Source organism: Perissodus microlepis, chromosome 7 (assembly GCF_051167445.1).
Source record: "Perissodus microlepis isolate ML-2025 ecotype Zambia chromosome 7, ASM5116744v1, whole genome shotgun sequence".
Classification (NCBI taxonomy): domain Eukaryota; kingdom Metazoa; phylum Chordata; class Actinopteri; order Cichliformes; family Cichlidae; genus Perissodus; species Perissodus microlepis.
The window spans coordinates 59,600,776-59,626,207 of record NC_140467.1 but is presented as its reverse complement, the minus strand read 5'-3'; the positions used below and the strand labels follow the sequence as shown (position 1 = coordinate 59,626,207).

The 25,432-nt window shown below is 41.8% G+C and overlaps 1 protein-coding gene across 2 annotated transcripts; it reads left to right on the top strand.

Moving 5' to 3' along the window:
* Window positions 1-108: 108 nt before the first annotated feature.
* Window positions 109-24,531, top strand: LOC146384358 (BTB/POZ domain-containing protein 10-like). Of its 2 annotated transcripts, none has more exons than XM_084936317.1 (8): window positions 109-279; window positions 10,787-11,028; window positions 11,115-11,418; window positions 11,689-11,791; window positions 14,910-15,030; window positions 18,345-18,542; window positions 18,869-18,979; window positions 22,706-24,531. In XM_084936317.1, exons 2-8 carry the CDS (start codon window positions 10,848-10,850, stop codon window positions 23,164-23,166), a joined length of 1,479 nt encoding a protein of 492 aa, XP_084792443.1. In that variant the 5' UTR covers window positions 109-279; window positions 10,787-10,847; the 3' UTR covers window positions 23,167-24,531. The 2 variants fall into 2 exon arrangements, with proteins under 2 accessions (XP_084792443.1, XP_084792442.1); XM_084936316.1 differs by lacking the exon at window positions 109-279 and adding an exon at window positions 4,902-5,235.
* Window positions 24,532-25,432: the final 901 nt, after the last annotated feature.

Genomic DNA, 25,432 nt, shown 5'->3' with positions numbered 1-25,432 from the left:
AAACGGAATAAAATATTTAAATGTCATGTCATTGTTGTAATTCTTATTATGTGCACTGTGCGCCTGTGTCAGCACGCTGAACTGTTTTCTCGCGATATTCCACGCGAACTCCGCTCACCCAAACCAAAACAAAGAGTCCTCAAGCTAACAGTAGTTTGTCTACAGGGGGTTTTCTTACAAAAACGCTCGTCTTTTTCTGCCTCTCCAATCTTCGGTTAAGGGTGCAGCGGGCTGTTTAAGCAACTGTCACGACTACAAATCGGAATGTAACGCAAAAAGGTAACGGGGAGCTTTTATAAACTCCTTTTTCTGGTAGCAGTTAGCTCCTAGCAGTCAGGAGATGCTGTAAGCGCTAACTTAATAGGCTAACCTGTTTTCTTATAATTTTATCAGGTTACGCAGCTCAGCTAAAGTTAACCAACTTAATTTGATATTAACTCAACTCTTTGCTGAGCTGGAGCTACACTTTGTGTTTAGTGTAGTTCTGTTAAGTGTCAAAACTCTGTAGTGGGTGGTTGTTTGTAGTTGCTGTAAAATAAGAAGCTGATGTGATAATTCACCATTATGTGATATGAAAGCAGGGTACATTGCAATCCATATGGACAGACAGGTGATGTGATGATTAATCCCAGCTTGAGTGAGTGAATATTTGTGAAATAGTTTGATGGCTCCAGTACTTCTGGATCCATAAATTTATTACTGAGCTGGGAGTTGACCTTTGCAAAAACAGCTAATTTTCCCGTAGATGAGGAGGCGGTAGTGCTGTTGTTAATGCAAGGAAGGCTGTCTGTATTGATTTTTGCTGTTGTCCAGATCTTTGTGGAATGGTCTTATCAGTGCATGATGGTGAGAGTTATTATAAGTGCGCTTTGAAGCTTATCCTGGAGGTTAATGAACTGTGTCTTGTTGCCGTGACAGCAGAATAGGATGCTAAGGATAGGGGTGAGATAGAATAAGTAGTAAGAAGAGTCTTGTTGCAGGCTAAAACCTTTATGGATTAGCTATATACACTGCTCCAAAAAATTAAGGGAACACTGGATCATCACAGTATAACACAAAGTCAGCTCATGGATCACATAAATCATTGTGAAACTATTTAACCTGCTTTAGTGCAGATGAAAGTGACAACAGGTCAAACAGGAGAGGCAACAACAAGACAACCCCTGTAAAAGGGAATAGCCACAGACCTTTGCTCCCTTCTTATCTTTCCTGACTGACTCTCGAGTTTTGATTTTTGCTAGTGTCCTTGTCAGTGCTAAGACCGTGAGAGTATACCTAGGTATACTGATGAAACGGTCGACATAAAAATTTAACACGGTGTCAAACACAAACATGCATCATCATCTGTTCAGTCTCATATGTACCGATTTGTGTGCATGTAGACTGAATTTAGTATTTACGCCCACATTTGGAGGATGCAGGAATTAATTATTTTGTTGCTCATATCAGAGAACACAGTTCAGCTAAGACCGGTGATTTTTAAATAAAATTTAGTTAATTTTATTAATTGACATTACAGACAACTTGGTTTGGGGTTTGTCGGTAAGTGTCCAGGACTAGGTTTCAAAAAGATTTCTCCTGACCACTACTCATGCGAGGGCCTTCAGCTGGGTCCGAATTTTCTCCAGGACACATGTCAGATTGACTACTTTTTCTTTTCAAATATTTATCTATTGCTATTACACACTGCGTCGTCTCACAGCATCACTATTATGTAATTAGTGTTGATGTTTCTGTGATCTTGCACTTTTCCAGCTTGAAAGCTGCTGAGAGACAACAAGGTTTTGTCCCCCTTTGCTACTCATGTCAATGCAGCGGTAACTCTTAGAGAGACCAGGGTCTTGTCTTTGTTTGAATGGTGTCCATAGGTGAGTATGTGGAAGTAGTTAAAGTTGAAAGATGTGTAAGTTGAATGAAGATTTGAAGATTCTCCCACTGAAATACATTAGAAATTTCTGTTGAATAAAGTTTAATAATTTAAAACATATAAAAGTTAAAAGTAAGAAAAATACAAGCACACGTGTCCAAAAGAAGTTCACAGGCTAGAGTCAAATGTCAATCATATATATTCCACCCCTGTAACATTCTCAGCTTTGTAATTCTTTGTCAATATTCTGGATATTTATAATTGAGCGATTTTTATATATTAGTACTATTTCTTAAATTTGTAAACTCTGTAACATACAACAACATACTGTCTCGGAGCAACTGTAACCCACATAATTTCCGTAGGGATTAATAAAGTATTCTGATTCTGATTTATTTAGAGCAGGTAGTTGTACTGCCCTCTAGTGGAAGAGAATGTAATTGTTCTGCCCCTTTCTCACGCCGATGGCTTAGAGCAGCGGTCCCCAACCTCAGTCCGCGAGAGTTGAGGCTCGGGTGTGAAATGAATGGTTTCCGGGTTTTATCGGTTTTTATCATTTTTTAAATTGTTTTTATCGTTAACTCGCTTTCCCTGGGTCTTTCCCCGTGTGTTATGAATAAATCTTTTTTGGGGGTACCGGTACTGGTTTTATTTTGTTGTATTTATCCACGACACCTTAAAGGCCGGTCCATGAAAATATTGTCGGACTTAAACCGGTCCGTGGCGCAAAAAAGGTTGGAGACCGCTGTTATAGAGTACTAATCAGGTGGAACCAGATAACCTTCCACGGCACGCCTGATCATTTCTCACTGCACACCTATGTGCCGCTACACAGTGGTTGAGAAACACTGCTTTAAAACTCAGCTTTCTTGGTTGCGATGGTGACGTGTTGAACTTTCTGCACAAAATATCTGCTGACTCACAGAACAAACGTGGCAAGTTGTGTTCACAAACATGAGCAAATAATTTTAAGTAGTGCAGCTGGCAAGTCCATGTACAAGGTACATGTTGTTGACATTTAGTCTTCTCCACCTTAATTCTTCATGCTACAGATTCAACAAAGTACTGGAAACATTCCTCAGACTTTGATAAATGTTGTCATATCATACACTCTAGGGAGCTTGGAAAGAAAAGTGAATGGACTTCTTTATGTTTTTTAAAGACTTAGATTACCACGACCTGGGTGACTCTTCACAGACATGTCATATTTACAGTTGTTGCAGATTTGTCAGTTGTGCTTCACTGACCATGGAGGCCATTTGTGTACAGTGAACTCACTGTCATGTTTAAGAAACCCCTTTGATGATTTTTATGAACATGGTCAGCAACAGTACTCAGGTAAGCTGCGGTATTTTAACAATACACAGGACTATGGTCCCCAAAGTGTGCCAAGAAAATATCCCAGCAGAGGCCTGATCCACTGATACAAGGCAGATTGGATCCATGCTTTAATTTTGTTTACGTCAAATTTTGACTATGCTGCCCAAATCCTGCAGCAAAAATTAAGCCTCAGTTTGCTGTCTTAGCTGACAGGAGTGGCACACATTGTGGTCCTCTACCACTCTATCCCATCTGCTTTAAGGTTTGATGTGTAGTGCATTCAGAGATGCTTTTTAGCATACCTGGGCTGTAATGAGTGGTTATTTGAATTACTGTTGCCTTCACTGGAAAGTTTCTCTTTTTCAGTCCATTCTCTGTTAAACCTGGAGATGGTTGGGTGAAAAAATCCCAGTAGATCAACAGCTTTTGAAATACTCAGACCAGCCCGTCTGGCACTGATAACCTCTAAATCAACACCAACAAAGTCTTAATCACCTTTCTTACCATTCTCATTCTTGGTTTCAAGTTTAACTGTTTTTTACCATGTCTACACGTGATTGGATGATTAGATGTTTGTGCTAACGAGCAGCTAAACAGGTGTACCAAATGAAATGGCCAGTGAGTGTAGGTTTTCTTGACATTTCCTCAACTCAAATATTATCTGACCACCGTGTTAAGAATATTTAAAAAGGCTATGCAAGACTCAAAAAAAAAATTTGTTGCCAGGTTGCTGAAAGTTCAAGAGTTACGAATTGGGTATAAAGAATTTAGCATTTGTAGTATGCAGCACGTAAGTAGGTGTAATGCCTTAGACATCTAGCTGAAGATAGAAGTAGGCTGTGTTGAACAGTCAGTGCCCATGAAATGCAAGATTAAAAAAATGTATGTGTAAAATGTAGTAATAATTACAGAAGTAGCTCCATGTCTTAGTGATCCTATCTAAAGAGATTTTTAACCCATTTACAAGGCACAATAAACAAGTTTTCCCCCATAGGAAATATATTAGGCAAAAAGAAATGGAGGAATAAGAGATAAAAAGACAACAATAAATAAGCAAAATACAAGAATATCCAGTTATAAAACGCCTGGGGACTAAACTTACCAAATTAAGAAACAAAGCGAGGAGATAAAATATATTGCTTTCAGATGCAAGTCCAGGGTTTCTGCTGTTTCAGTAGTTCAGCATTCAGCACAGCGAGGGAGATTCTGCTAATGATATTGTTATCCAGGAATTCATCCTGTTTGTTCTTCAGTCACTTCAAACTGGAAGTTGTTGAAGGCAAAAAAGAAAAAGGGAAAAAAATGCGTATTAATGCATTTTTATTTCATGCGAAGGGTTAAGTATAAAAGAGGCTGTGTTATCTCTGCATTTCATCTTCATCAAACTAGGATCCAGAGCCTATGAAATTTGAAGAATTAATCTCATTTGCGGTTTTTCAAATATATTTATGAGGAATGGGAAACTGGAGGATTTCCGTTTTATTAGATAATATCACAGTTTTGAAAATAATTTTTAAAGTTCAGTAACCTTCTGGATAAGCCAGGGTAAATTTTCTTTACGATATAATGTCAAACAAATAAATCGTTATAATTGTTGTGTGCAAAGAAAGAACGACTTAAAAGGAAACCAAACAACAAAAAAACAAACAAAAAAAATACACGGAGCCCTGAGAAGTGGCAACTTACGAGGATCACGTGAAGGCAGCACCGCTCTGATTCAGCGAAGCACGCGGCCATTCACAGTTTAAGGTCCCTCCGGTGACTCTGAATGACTAGCCCGAGCGAGTCTTCCCCCCTCGCCATCCAGACACGTTAAACGCTTTTGGTGGATTTTTATTTGTGTTTTTCTTTTTTAAACCAGCGAGTTAAGTCTGGCCTGAGTGTGTGCGTGTGAAACGATGCTGATGAAGTTGGAAAGTAATGAGCGAGGATGCTGAAGCTGCCGGCAAGCCCGCTTTGTTCGGAGGAGCGCAAGGCTTTTGTGCCGCTGTCATCCCGCAGCTCGTTCCCTGCTGCTTTGTCTTCACTTGGCCCTCTGATACCGAGCGGTAGGTGCACGTCGGCTTTCAAAGCACCGAGGCTTTTCAGCTCTGTCATTGTGTTACATGTGTTAGTGCTCTGCTCTCGGTATGCCTCCCTGTCATGAAAAGAATTATAATAGTGGTCCAAAAAGGAAGAGCAGTGACAGGAGGTTTATCCTTGATGGGACTCTGTGGTACTCAGGGAGTGTGTGATGATATAATGATATTTATGGTAGTCTCACATCCACTCATCCTGGGCAAGGGGTGGCATTTATATCCTTGTTATGAATGGTAATTCCCATTTTTATGCCTTTTTAATTAATTGTCCTTTTGTTGGATTTATTTTGTACAGGGCAGCTTCCCTGCCTTCGCCCATCAGGAGTGTCAGCTGCCCCTAAATAATAGATTGGACCCTCACCACTTGGGGCTCTCACCTCATGCTTTTAATAGACTGCCAGGACGCCATGCATCGTTGCCTGTCTTACTGTGTCTTAGATGGGTTGCTGACTTGCATTAAAACTGCACACACAGAACCAATGTACCTCTTGAGATGAATAAGAAAGTAGAAATGGTGGTATGGGAGGGGGGAGGGAGGGGTGTCCAGTAGCAGGAAATTAGACAAGTGAAATGTTAGCCCCGTCTGTGTGAAATCGTGGCTTCTGCAGACTTGCATTGCCATGTGAAAGATGAGAGGATCTGCCTGCCCTGAGTGAAGTATTGCCTTCTCAGTTCCTTTGTTCCCTCCACTCTGCTGGTGTGGCTGCTGGCTGGCAGCCTGTTTGGCTGCAAGACCCGCTTTTATTCTTAATTTCCCATTTCGGCCAAGCATTAGAATCCCATTGGAGATTCATGCTGTGTCAGGCACTGGTGTAAATACATATATTACGTAATCAGCCACATCTTGCCAGAACTCTTAACTGTGGTGTTTTTGAAAAGGAGACTTCATTATTAATGAGCGTGTCATGAGTCGAGGTATGCTGTGTTGGATAACGGGCCGGGCTGCTGCTCTCTGTGTGAATAATGGTGTTTTTCACATTTCAGCAATGGTCAGTGCCCGCTTTGTTTGTGCGCCTGTCGTACAGTTCACCTGAAGACACTGAACCTGAAGCAGACATTGGTGTTTTTGTGTGCATCTGCACCCGTTTCTCCTTTTGCTCAGCTACTATGGTGACCCTTCCCTTCAAGGACACTGGCGGAGTCTGCAGCTCTGTATTAATACGGAAATGATTATTCATTTTTGTTTCCACTTTGATGTCTGAGAGGTTATCCTGCTTGAGAAGTTAACTATCTCCATGTGCATGGCTTTAAAAAATTATTTTTTTATTTTAGACACGCTAAATTTGTAGAAATTTGTGTGCAAACAGTTGAGCTTTTTGCTTCACAAGACTGATGAGTTGCCGTCAGGTAAAATGAATAAATGACCTTGAATCGCCATAGAGGCAATTCATGATGATGGTCTGTTGCTGCATTGCTTTTGCGGAGAATTCTTTTTTTTTTTAAATTTATCAGTTTGCTTGTCTTCTGACATTATGGTCTACCCTCCCGCTGACCCAGCCAGACAGTTAACCAATTAACCACTCAATCAGTCTGTCAGCCAGCCGGTCAACTCGTCTGACCAGCAGCAGCAAGCCGGCTGTCCGGCACGCTGAGATCTCAGCCGGCATCCAGGGAGCCTTTTCTAATTACCAGCCTTTGAGGCTCTGCCAAAACATGCAAAACCTGTTTAGTGGGCATGGTGCAGGGAAATAAAATTCAGTTCTGCTGTGTTATTGAACAGCTTACTTAACCCTTGGTTCTAGAATAAACCCCAGTGATTTTCCTCACTTAGTGTCTTGTTAAAAACACAAAGTGCTGTCATTATTTGAATTATCCTAGATGTATATAAAACCATCCAAAGGGCGACAGTACTTGGAGTGTGCAGTCCTCCACTCTGGGTTGATGACAAATCCCTGGTGGCACTCCCGAGTTATAGTTATAGAGTTGCTATATCTAACAGTCTGGGGTATACAAAGTATCCAGAAATGCCACAGTGCACTTTTTAAAGGTTGTAATTTCAGGTGGAAAGGAAACGAGGCAAGAGACGTTACTATTCACAGCTTTCCTGTGGAGAAAACTTCCAAAAGATGGATTTCTCTCCTGGTGTATGTGATGCATTCACTCGACTAAAAGAGCTCACACCACAAATGCTGTTGTTTGTTTTGTTTTACGCAAAGACTAAAACCAAATAAAGCACAGATATTGAAGTACTGCTGCCTGTGACCATAAATCAAAACTATTGTAATGTAAAGTTTGGATGGGTTTTAATAGCAAAAAATACTGTAGACATTTATTCCAAAATTAGCTTTGTTTTTCCTTTTTTTGTGCTTTACTGCCACCTTTTCATGGTTGTAGTGTGTTATGTCATATCAAGAGTGAAAAAATGTCCCCACAAACAATTTCATTTAAGAATAATGATTATTTGAATGTTCAAACACATGCACATCCTAAATAAAAGTATCCCATATTGTGGCAGTGGATGCTAGTTACTATAAGTAGACACTCTCACCTCTTCTCTGTTATCATCTTTATTTTGATGTACAGTTTGAGTGATGTTGTCCTCCTCGATGATCATGTTCAAGTTCAAATTGAAAAGACTGAACAGAAGACATGTTAGAAATCCAGACCAGACGCTTTTTAGTGTATGTTAATGTAACAACTTATATGTGTTGTCATTGTCAGAGTTGAAGCCACTTTTACAGGACCTTGTCTTTTTTATGGAAGAAGTCAGCCTGTTTCTTCCACTTTATGTCTCTCTGATGATATCACCTCCAGTAGACGGTCATCATCATATTTCATAGCGACTCCTCTCGGGAGACCCAGCTCTCTTCATTACTGAGACCTGGATTTGTTTCTGCCTTATAAGCTCAGTGCTATTGATCAAAGAGCCAGCTGTACTGTCGCAGTGGATCTATAATGGGTGCATTCATCAACACATCTAACAGAGTTATCAATCAGTAATAACTAAATAATGATTTAATTATCAGAACCTTTGGTAGTGCAGTACTGTGTTAGTAACTGTTTGGTTACATTTTTGTACACTTCAGTGATTTGTCAACCTTTAGGTTCTGGACTGTTATTAGGCTAAAGACATTCATGTATTTTATAGTCCTTTTTCAAGTTTTCTTTCAAACAAATAAATAATTGAGTCAGATTAATCAATACTGTCATTAACCGTTTGGTACAGACCTGTGTTAATAGTAAATGCAGTGATATAATTATCACACAGCTATCCAAGCAGATTTTATGTTCCCTGTTCATAGTGTCTCGAACTTTATCTGTTCACTGTTGATATTGTGCATTTAAACTCGTCTGCTTGTAACTACATTACATGACTTCAGTGTACTGCACCTTTATTCTGTGTAAGCTCATTTTAACTCCATCTTTTTATTTTGGGAATCTCCTAAGGCAGCTTTGTATGATTCACAGTTCAAACTAATCCATATTTGTTGATCCTGGGTTAAAATTAAAAAAAGTTTCATCTTGTCAGAATGTACTGACGGCATCTGAATTTTAGTATTTTTTGGGGAAGAATGTGGAGAAAATTGATGTTAAGCTAGTGTCCAGCTCATATAATAGCTTTGCATGATTCAAAATAATGATAGAGTGAGGAATCCCTGCTCTGTGACATCACAAAGATTCACGAGCAGATAAAATGTCTGAAACAGTGTTTAGAACAATCTGAACCTGAGCTTTGGGGTCCTGGGGATTGTTTTGTACCTTTTTGAAACTTTGTCAGTGTTTAATATGAGCACCTATATATGTAAAAGTATAGATAATGCTTTACATTTGGTATTTGTCATGTAGTTTAACATGACTGAAGATCCGTTTTTGCAAGTATTTCTCCTTCAGTCTTAAAACAGTGAAAGCCTGAAGCCAATAATGGAAGCGAGTTGCTTTTGCTTGAGTGTGCGTGCCTGCTTCTGCATTTCTCGAGTGCATTAATGCACGCAGGAGCTTGTGTGTTTAACTCCTTTCTGAAATGGAGGGCAGATATTGTAAGAGCTCTCTCAGGGCTGCTTGTCTGTCTCTGGAAAAAACACTCAAGGAAGCATCGCTCACGCCGAAGCAAGGTGGAGCGGTCGTTACCTATCTGTCAAAAATCTGTGAAAAACCGGCTTGTGGAGCAAATAAACAATCGAGGCGATTTCTCTTTGTTGTCCTGTAGCCAAGTGAGTTCGGCTCACTCAGAGTGTTTCACATGGATACACCCTCTAATTGATGCTGATGTAGTGTGTGCCTGTAGCTGGAGGCTGAGGTCGGTGGTGCTCACAGTTTGGTGCAGTTGTGTTTCTGCAGCACTTAGGGCCTGTTGGGGTTCACGCGAGTTGACTGCAGACTTTTCTCGTCCCGCGGCTCGGCATGTAAAAAACTACTCTTTTGCTCCTCGAGCGATTTCTGCACGACAGTGTGAATGAGTCTAGAGAGGATGCAGTCGACGCACAGAGTAATGTGCCTCGCCGCTCCATGAAGTCACGCATCAGTACTTTGGGTTTCTGTGCGGTCATTAGTGCCGTCCCACTTGGACTCGAAGCTTTGAGCACATCAAACCTGAATGGCTGCTTTGAATGAGTTTCTAAAGTGATGCTTTAAATATAAAAACCTTTATGGAGTTGCTCGATTATCTACTCACTGTTCAGCTCTATGAAGTATAAGACGATGAGAAGCTGTCAGATATGAGGTGTTTTTCTAGAGCTACGGACACAGTTAACGAAACGCTTAGTATATGTATATATATATGGGATAAACGTTTTAGAGATTGGTATGCTTTAAAGTTTTGCGACCTAATAATTAATACCAAATCTTCTTATATTTTCCGTTTTGCTTTAATGAAATGATGCTAGTTGCTCTAAATATTAAGGAATAAATGAGAAGGGCAGATGAAGGTCATCATTGCAGCGGACAAACAAACTGACTTGTATTGATTCCACTCTTAATTTATGAGAACCAGTATTTGGCAGTTGCTCTCATTAAATTAAAAAAACCTGTTTAATCTTTGCAATCATGGATTTCCATAAGACAGTAAAGAAATGCATGATTATGCTGTTTTTATGTATATAAAAGCCACACAAGTGATAGAGATAAATATACGGAGCCAAACAATAATAGCCTTAATTAGTCTAAAAGTATGTGGGCATTTATTGGCTTCACCTGGAGAAGGTCGTAGGTCTTAATCTGAAACTGGCTTATATTAGAGTCAGGACTCGAGGTCTAATCTCACCTGATTAATTAGTGTACGAGTCAGTCTTTGTGTTGATGCACTTTCTCTGTCATTTACATGTTACTGCATTACACTATTAGCGCATAACTCGACATGTTCTGCATCCATTTCATATTAAAAGCACTGCAGGGTTTTATGTACCTTACACAGCTGTAGCTAGTTGACCTGACATGTATAACTGTAGGAGGCATCAAGTGTTCTTAAAATAAACTCTGTTAATCTTCTCTAGTTTTATTCTACTGCATCCTATTACTATTTATTTTTAATAATCGAACTTTACGAGATGTGCGTCATTGTGATTTCCTCCCATCTCTTCACAAGTGAGCAGTGTGGTGTGTCAGCGTTGGACTGCAACCACCAGCAGCGGCCGGAGGTCAGGACCATGAGTCTGTATGGGGGCGGTGCCAGTGGCGGTGCGAGAGAAAGAGGAGGAGGAGCAGAACATTACCGGGAACAGCAGCGGCGGCGCTCCAGCGATCGTTCACGCGACTCCTCCCATGAGCGGGGAGAGAGCCAGTTGACGCCTTGCATCAGGAATGTTACTTCTCCCACTCGGCAGCACGGTGAGGAGGATAAAGGTGCTTGTTGTAGATGGTAAAAGCAGGCCAAATATTCTCTGCATTAATCGTCCACATTTCTCCATCCATAGACCGGGAACGTGGCGAAGGAGGCTCATCATCCAGGTCCTCCAGCCCACGTCCACCCAGGGTTTCTCTTCCCCATTCCCACGTAGGACACATACCTCGTTCCCTGGCTTCCCCTGGAGGTGACCACCACTCCAAAACTTTGAGCCAAGGATCCTCTGATATGATCTACATCTATGACCTGAGCAGTAAAGAAGGACATCGCAGTGGGCTGAGACTGGGAGAAAGAGTAACACTCATTGTGGACAACACACGATTTGTGGTGGATCCTGCTATTTTCACAGCTCAGCCTAACACCATGCTGGGCAGGTAATTGTCCAGACCACATCAGAGCACATTAACTTTTAAGTTTTATTTTTTTACCAACAAAAATAAGTGTTGAGGTAGTCACTCTGAAAATCAGACCAAAAATCAAGTTCTCTGTTAAATTATGACTGCATAGAGATAACACAGGCCAGGTATATCATCAGCAGCTTATGCGTTTTAAAGAACACAAAGCATGGCAGTACAGATAGATGGTCATTTATCTGTTCAGCCGTTGTTTGCAGTCATTAAAAAAAACCTGCCGTGTATTTTCAGGATGTTCGGTTCTGGGCGGGACAACAATTTCACTCGGCCCAATGAAAAAGGAGAGTTTGAGGTGGCAGATGGTATCAGCTCCACTGTCTTCAGAGCCATCCTGGTGAGAAAGGATGTACACGGTGTCTGTGTGTCGGTCACTTTCTGTGTAATCCTCTCATTAGTGTTCGCTTCACTGTCATTTCTTTCCCTGACTTTGTCTCAGACTTTTCCATTTCCCCTCTATTAACCACAGACCCAATTAGTGTCTTCTCTTGTATTCTCTGTGTAATTATTTCGGCATATTCATTCTTTTTTTGTAACCTTTCTCTCTCTTTTTCCATCCTGTGTTTGGGGCCCAGAACCTCTCTGAAAACGTTGGATTATTTGCATGATCTAAAGGTTTTAAACTCTCATTTATTATGGTTATCATAGGTCCTAAAATAAATATGTAGTTACCCACACAGGGATTGCAATTACAGAAGCAGCAAAGTACCTCAAACAAGCTGATGTTGTATCCTAAAGACACAGCATCAGCTCTTTTTATTCTAAGAAGCACGGCTCATTGAGGAAAGTTGGGGTCGTATATCTGCTGAGAATATTTGCAGTCTCAGTAAAGTGTCTGTTTCTGGTGGGATCCTATAGTTACAGTCAGACTTTGCTTCTTTTGCATCCAGCCACATGCTGGCATATTCTAGTGGGTTGCAGAGGATAAGAAGCTGATGTGAGTTTATTTAAAATTGAAGCTCTTCTTCCATCTGTTCATATGATGTGGGCTAAATAGAAGCACCCGAACTGCAGTGCAGTTCAGTCATATCCACCTATCCTGGTATAGTCTTGCTAAGATTTTGGGGGCTTTTGCTGCAATTCAGCAACTCTTGCGAATGATTTATGGTCCTACATTTGTGTCCCTTTTAGAGAGGGATTGTGTGACAGAGACATTCAGTCCTCCAAAATGCTAGAAGTGGGTGGCCTGACAGCAGGGACTTTATCCACAGGTAGAATGCTGGTTGGCTTAAAATTGACTTGAACAGTAGAGAGTAGAGTAGAAGTAGCATTAAAAATCGCCACAGTGGACATTTTCATCTGTTTTAACACTCCACTTCACTACAAAGAATTTCTTTGTATATTATTTTTATAGTCACCACATACATGAACAAGAATATTACCATATTACTGCTTGTTCCACGTATTTTTCACACACTGCACCTATAAACTACCAGCACAATACCACACCATGCACTTTAGTCCCCACACTTGCTGTCTGCTTCTTCATTCTGTAGCCCATCACCATGTAACAGGGATAACAGTTTAACATGCTCACACTCAGAGGTAGATTCATGTGAAAGTCCTATGTGCAGTTGTACTAGGTGAGTTATAGTATCACTAAAATGTCAATTTGTGCCGTCTAAAGACGTCTAATACAAATTAAAGTTGAGGCATTGCAGTTAAATGTAGAGAGAGGAACTAAATGCTTCCTGCTCTTTCCTCTAACATAGATTATTACTCTTTTGTCATTTGTTATGCCTGAAGAAAGAAAGAATCACTTTAATTAAATACTGCAGAATTTAAATTGTGCCAGGTGCAGCAGAGTACTTCCAGTGAGGATGCAAAAATACATCAGCCAAGTGTCTTGTCGCGTATCAGCTGCTAACCAACTAGTAAATAAGGTGACATTTACCGGTGTCACTGTCCCTCATTTATCTGCTTTTGTCATAAAAGTTTTGCAGTGGCTAAGTGTTCAAAAATAACACGATGACGAGCTGATAGGCAGGTTTTTTTTAATTGATGGCACAAAAGTGGCAAACAAAGAGCACAGTTTCTCTCCATCACCTGATATGACCATATCGGTTTTTAGGTATTTATCAAGTCAGATTTTATACCCTTAAATTCTTTTCTGCTAAAAGAAAACTGAAGGGGAGAATTATTACAGCGTGACACGTCGACGGCCGTAATTAAAAGAAAAACTGATAAAGAAGGAGCGGGAGGTAGGATTTTATTTTCTTGTATGCACCAATTGACAACTAACCCCCAACATGAAAAAAAAAAAAACTTGTCAGTATAAACTATTGCAAAAGCACTCAACGCGTCGAGAACCCACAGCCCCTCGGGGCATGCTTTGATGGGAGAAGCTGGCTTATAATGCTAATACTGTGCGAACAAGCTGAAAACAAAGATCCCTTCTGAAAGAAACTTGGCCAGCTTTAAAAGGTGAATCTGACCCAGAGGCTGCAGGACTGTCTGGTTTGCTGGATCGTGTAAAAGTGTCTTGTAAGGCCGTGAAGGAAACTTTTATGTTAGTGGAGCTTTTTACAGAGGGGAAAAAACTGCAGGTGTCACGCTGCATGTTTTTATCTGAGAGTACAGCGGAAAGAGGAACTGATGGTGAAAATAATGTGAGATAACGTAAAGACTGTTATGCACAGATATGAATACAGTTGTGGTTTGAAATGTTTCGTATGTGTTACAGCATACTGCTGCTTCTTTTTCCTGGACTATTTACTGTCCAGCTGAAAGAGCACCCAGTGCACAGACCGCAGTGAACATGCTTGTTCATTAATGCTGATTTCATCTGTTCATAGCAAAATAATCATTAGCACAACAGCAGCCTGAGGAGAGGAAATATTCTGAAAGCTGTCCAAGTTATCTGCTTCCAAAAGTGTTTGTGGCAGGTGTAAAATGTTATGTGTTTGCCTCTTGTCTTTGGGAGAGCATTAGTAACAACGGGCGAAAAGCTGCTCGATTGTGGTCGTGGTATAATGGATTTTGGCAAAAGCCTGCATGTCTGTGGGAATTACACAAGGAGACATGAGGCAGAGCAGGAAATGAGATGTGCCAGAACTTTCTGTCCTGTGTGCCCCGAGTGTCTCCTCTCTTTCTTTTTCTCCCCATCAGTAGAAAGTCTCCTGGGTAACAGCCACCGTGAGGGTGCACGGGGGACAGACAGAGGATGGAAAGTGGGGCAGGGAGGGAGGCTGACGTCGGAAGCTTTTACTTTCATCACCCTTTCTCTTCTAAGCCTCTCTCTCCTCTGTGACGTTGCTTTTTACTTTCATCTCCACTCGCTCGCTCGCTCTCCATCCCTCCCCCCACTCCTCATCCTCTCTTTCGCTCTCTCTCTCTCTCTCAGCAGCAGCAGCATTAATAATGGCGCCTTGTTTTTTCTCCCTTGCTCATGTGCGTGTATGAACATCCACCGCTCTGTCCGTTTATGTGTGCGATCGCGCCGCTGAAAATGGCAGGATTACTACAAGTCGGGGATAATCCGCTGCCCTGACGGCGTTTCCATTCCCGAGCTGAGGGAGGCATGTGACTACCTCTGTATCTCCTTCAACTACAGCACCATCAAGTGCAGAGACCTCAGTGAGTATCTAAATGGCTAGCTGTTGATTTACTGCATGCACACTGATGTAGTTCCTCCTTCTGTCAGTGCACAGTTTGGTGAGTGTGTTGGTTTTTTACTTCTTTTGTTTTTTAATAGGAAAAAGTACACGTCTCTGCATGTTGCATGGGTACAGGCAGTTACTCCAGGAAGAGGAAAGCAATAATTTCACACTAACAGGCTGGATATTGTTCACTGTCCTTTACTGAAGCCATCAGTTGAATGTGGAGCAGATTATGCGATTGATTTATTGAGAAAAAGAAAGAGCATATCACATCTCTGTAGCTGAAATAACATTGTTTGCTTAAATTTATTGCACAGCTACATTGTACTGGTTTGTGACAATGCTACGTGGGATGGACGTTTGTTGTTGTTGTCGTTGTGCATGGCTGTGCCTCTTGTTTGTGTGTCTGAGTGTGTGGGAGGAGTGGCTTCAGCGCGCAGCCTGCTGCTTGCTGCTGCTCTATGCTGAGCTCTAAGTAGGTCATGATTAGCTGTGAGATTCAGTGCTTGTTATGCAGGCACATAACAAACCAAAGCTGGTAAAGTTAATTAATCCACAACAGGATTTTTTTTAATTTTTTTTAATTCTACTTTTTAGAGTTCTTTTTTTCAGTCAGCATGTCTGTGATTTCAATTGATTGCTGTTCCAGGTAGAAACACCAGGGATGTACTGAAATATCAGCTCAGTATCAGAATACCCTGTTCAGTGATACTGGCAAATAAGATTACATTTACCGATGTCACTGGCTGATATTTGTCTTTTGTGTCACAGTACAGCTTACAATTATTAATTAATAAACCTTAAATCTTAATAAACATTAAGTAAATACAACCACAGGTGAGCAACAACACATGACAAGATGATTGGTTGGCGTGAGGGGGAGGAAGAGTCAGAGATTAATAATAACTAATGATTAAATGCAGAGTGGTGCATGAACACATGGTGAGTGAAAGTGGACACCCGATCCAGCCCTGACGGTATACTTTATCAAAAAGGAAAGTTTGGATTAAAAGTAAAGAAGGTGCCTGTCTCTTGAATCCAAACTGGGAGCTGGTTCCACAAAAGAAAGCTGACGGCTCTGCCTCCCATTCTACTTGTATACACCCTACGATCCACAAGTCTGAGAGAGACTTAATTAGTTAATTAAGAAGATAAGCAGCAGCCAGGTGCTGCTAATCAAATGCACTTGATTAACTGACCATCAGCAAGTGTGAGCACTTTTGAAAAGTTAGAAGTTTAAAATCATCATCAAAGATCTTGAGAAACTGTTGCTGCCATGATGTCAGTCTGGGAAAGGTTATAAGGCCATTTCTAATGATTTCAAAGTCCACCGTTATACACTGAGAAAGATTATCCTCAAGTGGAAAACATTCAGGACAGTTCTTCCCAGGAGTGGATGCCACAGGAAATTCATCCCAAGGTCAGATGGCGCAATGCTTAGAGAAACTGCAAAAATCCCAAGAGCTCAGGCTCTACAAGTCTCAGTTAGCTTGTTAAATGTTAAATGTTAAAGTTCATGACAGTATAATAAAAAAGACTGAACAAGGAAAGGTTGTTAGGAGAAAGCCTCTCCCCTCTGAAAAGAAAAGGGCTGCACAGTTTAGATAAAGTTGCATCTGAGCAAACCTCTTCTGGAACAATCTCCTTCAAAGCGACGACACCAAAGTTGAGATGTTCAGCATTAATGCACCGTGCCACACGTGGTGAAAATCAAACACGGCATATCAGCACAAACATCTCGTATCAATTAGCAGCACAGCGTTGGAGGTCTATGCTTTGGGCCTGTTTTGCAGCCACACTGTGGCGTATTTTAGAGTCAAATGTGAGGGCATCTGTCTGAGAGCTAAAGCTTGCGGTGGAACCTTAAGAAAGCCGTGCATAAACAAATGCCCGCAAACCTCAATGAACTGAAGCAGCATTATAACGAAGAGTGAGCCCCAGTTCCTCCACAACATTCTGAGAGACTGATAAAGACATTCAATGAACGATTAAATCAAATTAGAGCAGGGCGATATGGCCAAAAATATTTATCACGATATACATTTGAAAATTTGCGATAACGATATAACTGACGATATAATTGACACGAGACAAAATACTTTACAACTCCACAACTTTATTAGTGCAAAAAAAAAATCAGTGTATTTTCACTTAAACAAGCAGCTGTTTTTTTATGTGCATTAAAGTTATCTAAAAATATAAAAGTGCAAATGCAAATTCCTTGCTGGCAGTTTAACCAAAAGGCATTTCCAGTGGAAATTGGCCAACATATCCTCAGCATAACCATGTATAATATCCACAAAACTTAAAAAGAGGTTATATACACACAATACGGTAATATTATGTTGAAGCACAGTACGTATCACTCCGCGAGGCTCCTGCCTACGATAGCCGTAATGCTCCGACAGTCCGTCAAGCGGTGCGGCTTCGTAGCTTAGCAAAGTCGTACTAAAACATTTGACAGATTTTCGAGCACCGTGTACGACGTAAAATTGTTTCGAGGTCAGTAAACACAACCAGAATTCATACATAAGGCACACGGGATTATAAGGGGCTCTGTCGATTTTCAGAAAAATCAAAGGTTTGATTTTAAGTGTGCCGTATTTTCTAAAAAACACGGTAAAAACGACGGCCCGCTAGCATGCTCTACCAAAAATAGTGCTTTGTTGTGTATCTGACGGACGAAAGCTAGACCAGTTCCACATCACTGAAGTTGCAGCATTTTTACAAACCAATTCTGGGTCATCCGTTTCATTCAACAATCCGCTTTCGCTCTTCTCATTCTGCGTTGCCGCCATGTGCGTATGAAAACAAAGGCACTGCGCATGCGCGTTTTACCCATATTCTATCGCGATATTTCATTTTCTTATCGTTGCCGAACATTATAACGGTATTACCGTGAACGGTATCATATGGTCCAGCCCGATTTCCAATTATTCCTGCTAAAGGTTGAATCATGTGGTGCCTCCACCACCACCTAAAGCTTCTAGTCTTCTTTAGAAATAACTTCTGTGGACACAAACTGCATTTTCAGAACTGTTAGTCAAATTTGATTAAAAAAAACAACCCACAGTTAAAAGGCTCTTCCATATGCTTCTATTCAGGATTATCTGAGTGTCTCGACTGTTTCTATTATTAATCCAATACAGTAACAAGTTTGATACAGATAGTCGTTCATGTGGCGTAATTAAAGTCTTCTACTTGCTTTGATTAGAGCAAGAATCACCAGCTCAGTATCGTTTCTGGCTTCTGCTTTCTGTCCACAATGACGTCTGGTCTGTTCGTCCTCAGGCGCCCTCATGCACGAGCTGTCCAACGACGGAGCCCGGCGTCAGTTTGAGTGTTACCTGGAGGAGATGGTGCTGCCGCTGATGGTGGCCAGCGCCCAGAGCGGAGAGAGGGAGTGTCACGTGGTGGTGCTGACTGACGACGATGTGGTGGACTGGGACGAAGAGTACCCACCGCAGATGGGAGAGGAGTACTCGCAGAGTAAGATTTCATAGTGAACCCTGCTGCTCCACTGATCTGGTTTGTTAGCCTCATAACTGGGTGACAGTAATCTGATGGAGGCCGTGCTCCACTTTACAGAAACCAGGCTAAGGTGCCTCGGTGTGTGAAAGCAGGCCACAATGGCACGAACACTTCCTGCAGCTCCCGCTTACTTTCTGTTTGTGTGGCTTTTTCTTGTTTACCTTTTAAATGTCTCAGATAGGGCAGGAAAGTTGTGCATTCGGAGAGTTGTCGGTTTTGCTTCATATTTTAATGCGCTCACTTCACATTAGTTCGATTTTGAATGTATCTCTTGTCTTCTGCAGTCATCTACAGCACCAAACTTTACCGCTTCTTCAAGTACATCGAGAACAGAGACGTGGCCAAGTCGGTGCTGAAGGACAGAGGACTGAAAAAGATCCGACTGGGAATTGAAGGTACACCACAAAGGTTTTTTTTGTTACTGGTGGCTTTCAGAATAGTTTTTGTCTTCAAATGCAGTCTGGTCCTTGAATGTCTAAAGCCGATGTAAAATATTTTGTAAAAGTAATTGCTTTCAAAGATGATGTCACAAAGAGTCTTTATCAGCTTCCTACAGACTGCTTTTTTTCATAGCCAGGCTGGCACAGGCACAGCTCTGCTCAGCTTTTAGCTCCCAGTGGCAACCAGGACTAAAACCATCACAGATGTATCATCAAGTGCAGCAGCTTAGAATCATTTAGGTAATTTAACTCAATCAATGATGCGGTTCTGTTGGCTTCATCGGTTGGCGACCTCCGGCTTGCACTGGAGCGGTCGTGGCCGAGTTTGAAGCAACGGGAATGAGAATCAGCACGTCCAAGTCCGAGGCTGTGGTTCACAGCTGGAAAAGGGTGGAGTGCCCACTCCGAGTCAGGGACGAGTTACTACCCCAGGTGGAGGAGTTGGAAGGAGCTGGAAGAGTTGAGGGAAGTCTAGGCTTGTCTTCTCAGGCTGCTGCTCCCACGACCCAGACCTGGATAACTGATCGATGATGGATGGATGAAAATGAATTAAGTCTGAAAAAAAGTTCCACCCTGACCCCCCATTTTTGTTCTGCATGATCACTTTTTTCTATAACTCTGAGCTATAGATATCTCAGGATATTCAACGTTTCAATAGTAAAACTGTACCAGTATGTCTGAGACATAAAGTCACAAACTAGGTTTGGCACGTTGGATGTTCAGTCTGCTTTGTGACAGATCGCTGGAACCCAAGGCACAAGAACAACATAGCCCCACACGGTGCTGTGACCCTTGGAAATGTTCCCCAAATGCACTTACAGGATTCCCGGCTCATCTTCTAGTTCAGTGCCAGAATCATTGCTAATAAGTGACCTCAGTTTTTCCACCTTGATCAGAACTTTTTATCATCACATGACAGGTTCTATAAACAAGCAAGTTAGCAGTGGAGTTCCTCAGGGGCCTATGATGGGCCCAGTATTTTTCACCCTATATTTCCCTTGAGTTTCAAAATAAAATAAAATTGCTGAGCTTTTGTCCTAGTTCAGGGGTCGGCAACCTGCAGCTCCAGAGCTGCATGCGGCTCTTTTGTCCTTATACTGCGGCTCCGGGTGGTTTGGGAAAATAAATTAGAAGTATTTAGCTGAAGTGTATTTTATTTGTGTTTAGTTCTTTTTTTTAACTTGTAGTTCTAAATTGGAAGATTATTGTGATTTTGAAATATAAAAATAAAATTATATCTTATTATTTTTTCATCGCTCAAAATAAGCGTCACACTCGCGGAAACCGGTGTACCCACCGAAACGATGCGCATTTATCGAGACTTTCGACCCCAGGTGGGCCAGTTATGGATCTTCGAATCCACATTATGTCGGCAGCTGTTCTCCACCGTGAACTATGTTAAAAACAAACACCGCTCACGCCTCACAGATGACAGCTTACAGTCCTGCGTAAAGATGAAAGTGACTTCGTACAGCCCCGATTTGCTGACGCTGTGCGCAGAGGTTCGGGACCATAAGTCTTATTGTAAACATATCACGGCAGACCCGACGATGTTTCCATGAGCATGCTTTTCAGCATCTCTTTATTGACCACTTTTCACACGTGGTTGCTGTACGCATACAGCCGGCTGTAGCTTTTCAGCTCACAGCCCAACAACACAACAGCAGAGAGAGCACAGACGTTAAGGCGGCGAGGCGTGATTGCGGGTGGCGCTCAGGTGCGTCCGACTCCCCTGCAGCGGTGCTGCAGACCACGCCCCGCCACACACATTAACCAGGTAAAATACATATTTAGGCAGAATTTTGCAAATATCTATTTTTTTTTTTTCAGCAGCATAGTGCTTTTTTTTCCAATTACTTTTTAAAAGTCAGGTCAAGGCTCCAAAAGCCCAAAGGCGATATAAGGGTGGCGGCTCACAACAGTTTTTGTTTGCTACATGGATCATTTTAGTTCAGCTGGGTGTCTTTCCTTTTGTTATGTTTCTTTAAGAGTTCAAAATGTGTTAATTACATAAATAAAATGTAACTTTCTCTGTAACTTCATGGATTTCATAAGCAACACACCTTAGTTGCTCTGTGGATTCTTTTAAAAAGCAGTTAAAAACTTTTCTGTTCAAACAAGCCTTTTGTTGATCTACGTATTTTATATTCTTTACATTATTTATATTTGATCTTTTACATTGTGTATAATGTCTATTGATTGAATTGTTTATTTTAATTTTGTGTTCAGCGCTTTGTGACTGCCTGTCTGTGAAAAGCGCTTAATAAATAAACTTTACTTACTTACTTTAGTTGTTCACACAAAGCATAAAGGTAAAAAAACAAACAATATATACAGTGTTATCTTCATTTTAGATTTCAAAAAGTATTTGCGGCTCCCAGTGTTTTCTTTTGCGTGGAAACCGGGTCCAAGTGGCTCTTTGGGTGTAAAAGGTTGCAGACCCCTGTCCTAGTTCTTCTCTATGTTTAGACCACATTGGTGTCTACCGTCTCCTAATACAAGTGACTTGGTGAGGTCATGTCTGTGTAAGGAGAGGATGGAATGAATTCATTTAGGAGACATCATTCACCTTCTTGATGATGCTTTATGATGGACTGCTATCTAATCGTCATAAGCAGCATAAAAGTCTGCAGAGTACTTCAGCTCACATTACAGTACTTGTCATGATGGCTTGTTGTGCCTGCTCTACCTCCTGTAGTTCAGGAGGAAGTTGCTCACCGATGCATCCTTTGGAGTATAAATGTTAGCTAGTACTCCGCTATGTAAGAATCACTCCATTTACCAAGCTAAAAAACACAACAGCAAACCTGGAAGGAAAAACAGTTGTAGGTCATGGAAACAGTTTCACAGGAACAAACGGGAGCTTTCCTGCGGGCCTGCAGAGGGACGTTTTTACCCACACTACACACAGTAAATGATGTTGTTTAACAGGTTGTTAAAATCTAAAAGGCTGAATCCGAGGCAAGAATTTCCACAACAACAGTAAAATGCCTGTAAATGTGGCTTTCATTACATGACTTTTAGGAAAATGTTAAATACAAGCTCTAGCGTCATGCTAAAACTCTCAGTAACACTCGCCTCTGTGTGAACCCAAGTAACACTTTCTTCTGGCATGTCTCAAAGCTGAAGCTCGAAAAGAATCAGGGCCACACATCCCACATTTTTTCAATTATCAGTAATTAACAATATCCAAGTTTAATTTTTTTTGTAAAATATAGGTTAGTTTGATGCCATCAGCAGAGTCTTGTTGGTTTATTTTCCCATCATATTATATTCGCTCAAACAGTGTTTGAGTCAAATGGTGAATCTCACAGAGTCATTAGTTATAGTTCAGCTGCTTAGTTTGGATTCGGGAGGCAGACAGCCTCTCTACTTTTAAGATTTGGCTTAAAACTTAACTTTTTGATAAAACATAGTTGGGGTTGGATTGGGTGACTCTGAATCCTCGCTTAGTTACACTGCTCTAAGCTCAGACTGCTGGAGGAAGCTACCCATGATGGTTTTATACCAATAACAGTATGTCATTAACTTGTTTGCACTCGCACCTGTAGTGAGTAGTTGTTTCTCCTCATCCTCCAACCAATAGATGCTGTTAGTGCGTATCTGTCTGCAAGCTATTTTGCAACCCAGCTCCACTCGAGCTTGTTTTGTCCCGATTACATGTTGTTCCTTCCTTCCCAGGATACCCGACCTACAAAGAGAAGGTGAAGCGACGACCTGGAGGCCGTCCGGAAGTCATCTACAACTATGTGCAGCGCCCCTTCATCAGGATGTCCTGGGAGAAGGAGGAAGGCAAGAGTCGGCACGTGGACTTTCAGTGCGTCAAGTCCAAGTCGACCACCAACCTGGCAGCGGCGGCCGCAGACATTCCGCAGGACCAACTGGTGGTCATGCACCCTCCTGGGCCGCAGGTGGACGAGCTGGACACTCTCCCCCAGCAGGTGGTGCTGGGGCCGGCGTCTGAGAGCAGTGCAGCCCCCCAGCCAGCACAGGCCTACGAGGGCCTGAACCAGCAGGCTCAGGACGGCTCGAGCCCAGCCGCACACAGCAACCAGCAGCAGCAGCAGCACAGCAGCGGCAGCCAGACTCAGGCCACTTACCGCTACGAGCCGGACCCCGACATGCCGTCACCCTCTGCATGAGACGGTTTGCTACACACTCCCCCCCTCCACCTCTGTGTTCACACCTCCAGCAACAAATGCTTTCACCTTCACCAACAAGGCTTCTTGCATTCTCATCACAGCTGCACACATGTTGCCACCTAATGAAGCACACACATGTGTGATTGGCCTTTAGCAGCCAGCAAGCACACAAAGTTGTAGAGTTTAAGCGGCGTGTTGCTTTCAGTGTGAGCACAGACTTTTCCAGTGTCTCCTCCACCACCACCTCTTCCTCCTGAGTGGCAAAACACCAGTTTGCCTTGTGTTGCACCTCTGCTGCAGCTGCTTTCAGTCCACACGGCGTCCGAATGAATGAGAACTAGAAGCACATCAGCAAACCTCCCCTCCCAGCTCTGTTTACTCTTTTATTTGTCAACCAAAGGAGAGTTTAGTGGACCTTTGTGTACACGTGAGGAAAGATCTGTTTTACATGTGTGAATGCTGAGTGCTGTGTGTGTTGTAGAATACTGTACCTCACTGGGAAAGTGGATTTCAGTGCCTCTGCATATTTCTGTGGGGGGGGGGGGCAATAATTTGATGTGAAGATGGACTCTTTTTCTTGTATCACAACGTTTCACACAACATGCATGTGTTTACTTCAGAGGGGTGCACTACAGAGCAGGTTCAGCATTGCCAGACTTTCTTTGAGTTAGCTGATTCGACAGTAATTAAAACCCCAGTATCCCAGACATGACGGTAATAATGGTGGTTATAAGTTTTCTCTGTCAACACAGATTTTCTGCACGCTTCCATAAAACCAGGTGTTTGATGTGGCTTTTTACTCTTCTTCCTCACAAATCTGATTGAGTGCCATATATCTCACTCTGAGATATTATAAAGAGGGGATAAATAGTGTGTGTGTATATAAGTAATATAAATAAAACAGCAGAAGGCAACACTGCTGTGGATTCATAAATTAGAACTCAGCATGCTTGATGTGCTGCTGTTTATTTGGACAGCTGGATATCAGAGCTATGAAACTAACTGTGTCATGCACAGTTTGCAGAGCTGTAGCTTTACGGCGGGACTTGATGGTATGCTCTGCAAATAGAAATGTGCCACTTGCAACAGATTTTAAACCAAAACTGAATATAATTTGCTCCGGATCAGATTATATGATCATCACCTGTTAACTGAAGACTGATTTTCGTTTTGCAGTACACCCCTCTGATAAGTTAGGTCTTAGTTTAAGTCTTGTTTATTTTCTGCTCCACTCCTGAGTCTTGACCGAGGTGCTCTGAAACTCTGCACAGATCCATCATCACTGCTGCGAGCACACAGGATGTCAGAAAAGATGCTGAACACGTTTTTTGGTTTGTTTTTTTTAAATAAATGCTATTTACAACACCTTCAAGAATCACAGTCGTTTTCTTATTTAAGCTGTTTTCTTCATGTCTCAGAATTAATGAGGTCTTGGAAACATTCCTCAGATTTTGATTTCCTCAGATAATGTGATATGAAATCCTCAGATTTCATGTCACATTCCATGTTGACATGAAAGCATCATGCAGCTGCTGCAGATTTATACTGTCAGTCTCCTGCTCCACCACATCCCAAAGGTGCTCTATTGGTCCGAGATCTCATCACTGATGGACTTTGGAGTAAAGAACTCTCTTTCATATTCAACAAACCAGTTTGAGACGATTCGAGCTTTGTGTGGTGACACGGTGTGTCATCCTGCTGGAAGCAGCCATTATAGAAAGCTACGCTGTGGTCATAAAGCAGGGGTGGGCAACTCCAGGCCTCGAGGGCCGGTGTCCCTGCAGGTTTTATATGTGTCCTTGAACCAACACAGCTGATTTAAATGGCTAAATTAGCTCCTCAACATGTCCTGAAGTTCTCCAGAGGCCTGGTAACGAACTAATCATGTGATTCAGGTGTGTTGACCCAAGGTGAGATCTAAAGCCTGCAGGACACCGGCCCTCGAGGCCTGGAATTGCCCACCCCTGTCATAAAGGGATAGACATGGTCAGCAGTAATACTTGAGACCACTGGAACCTCTAAACCTGAAAGATGGTTCTGTGGGAAAATCCCAGCAGATCAGCTGTTTCTGAAATACTCAAATTAGCCCATCTGGCAGCAACAACATTAAAAGTCACCTTTCTTTTTATTCTGATGCTTGGTTTGAGCTTCAGCAGGTCACCTTGAATGCATTGAGTTGCTGCCATGTGATTGGCTGATTATAGATTTACTTAGATTAGGTATATATTAACAATTAGCTGAAAAGGTGCACCTAATAAAGTGGCTA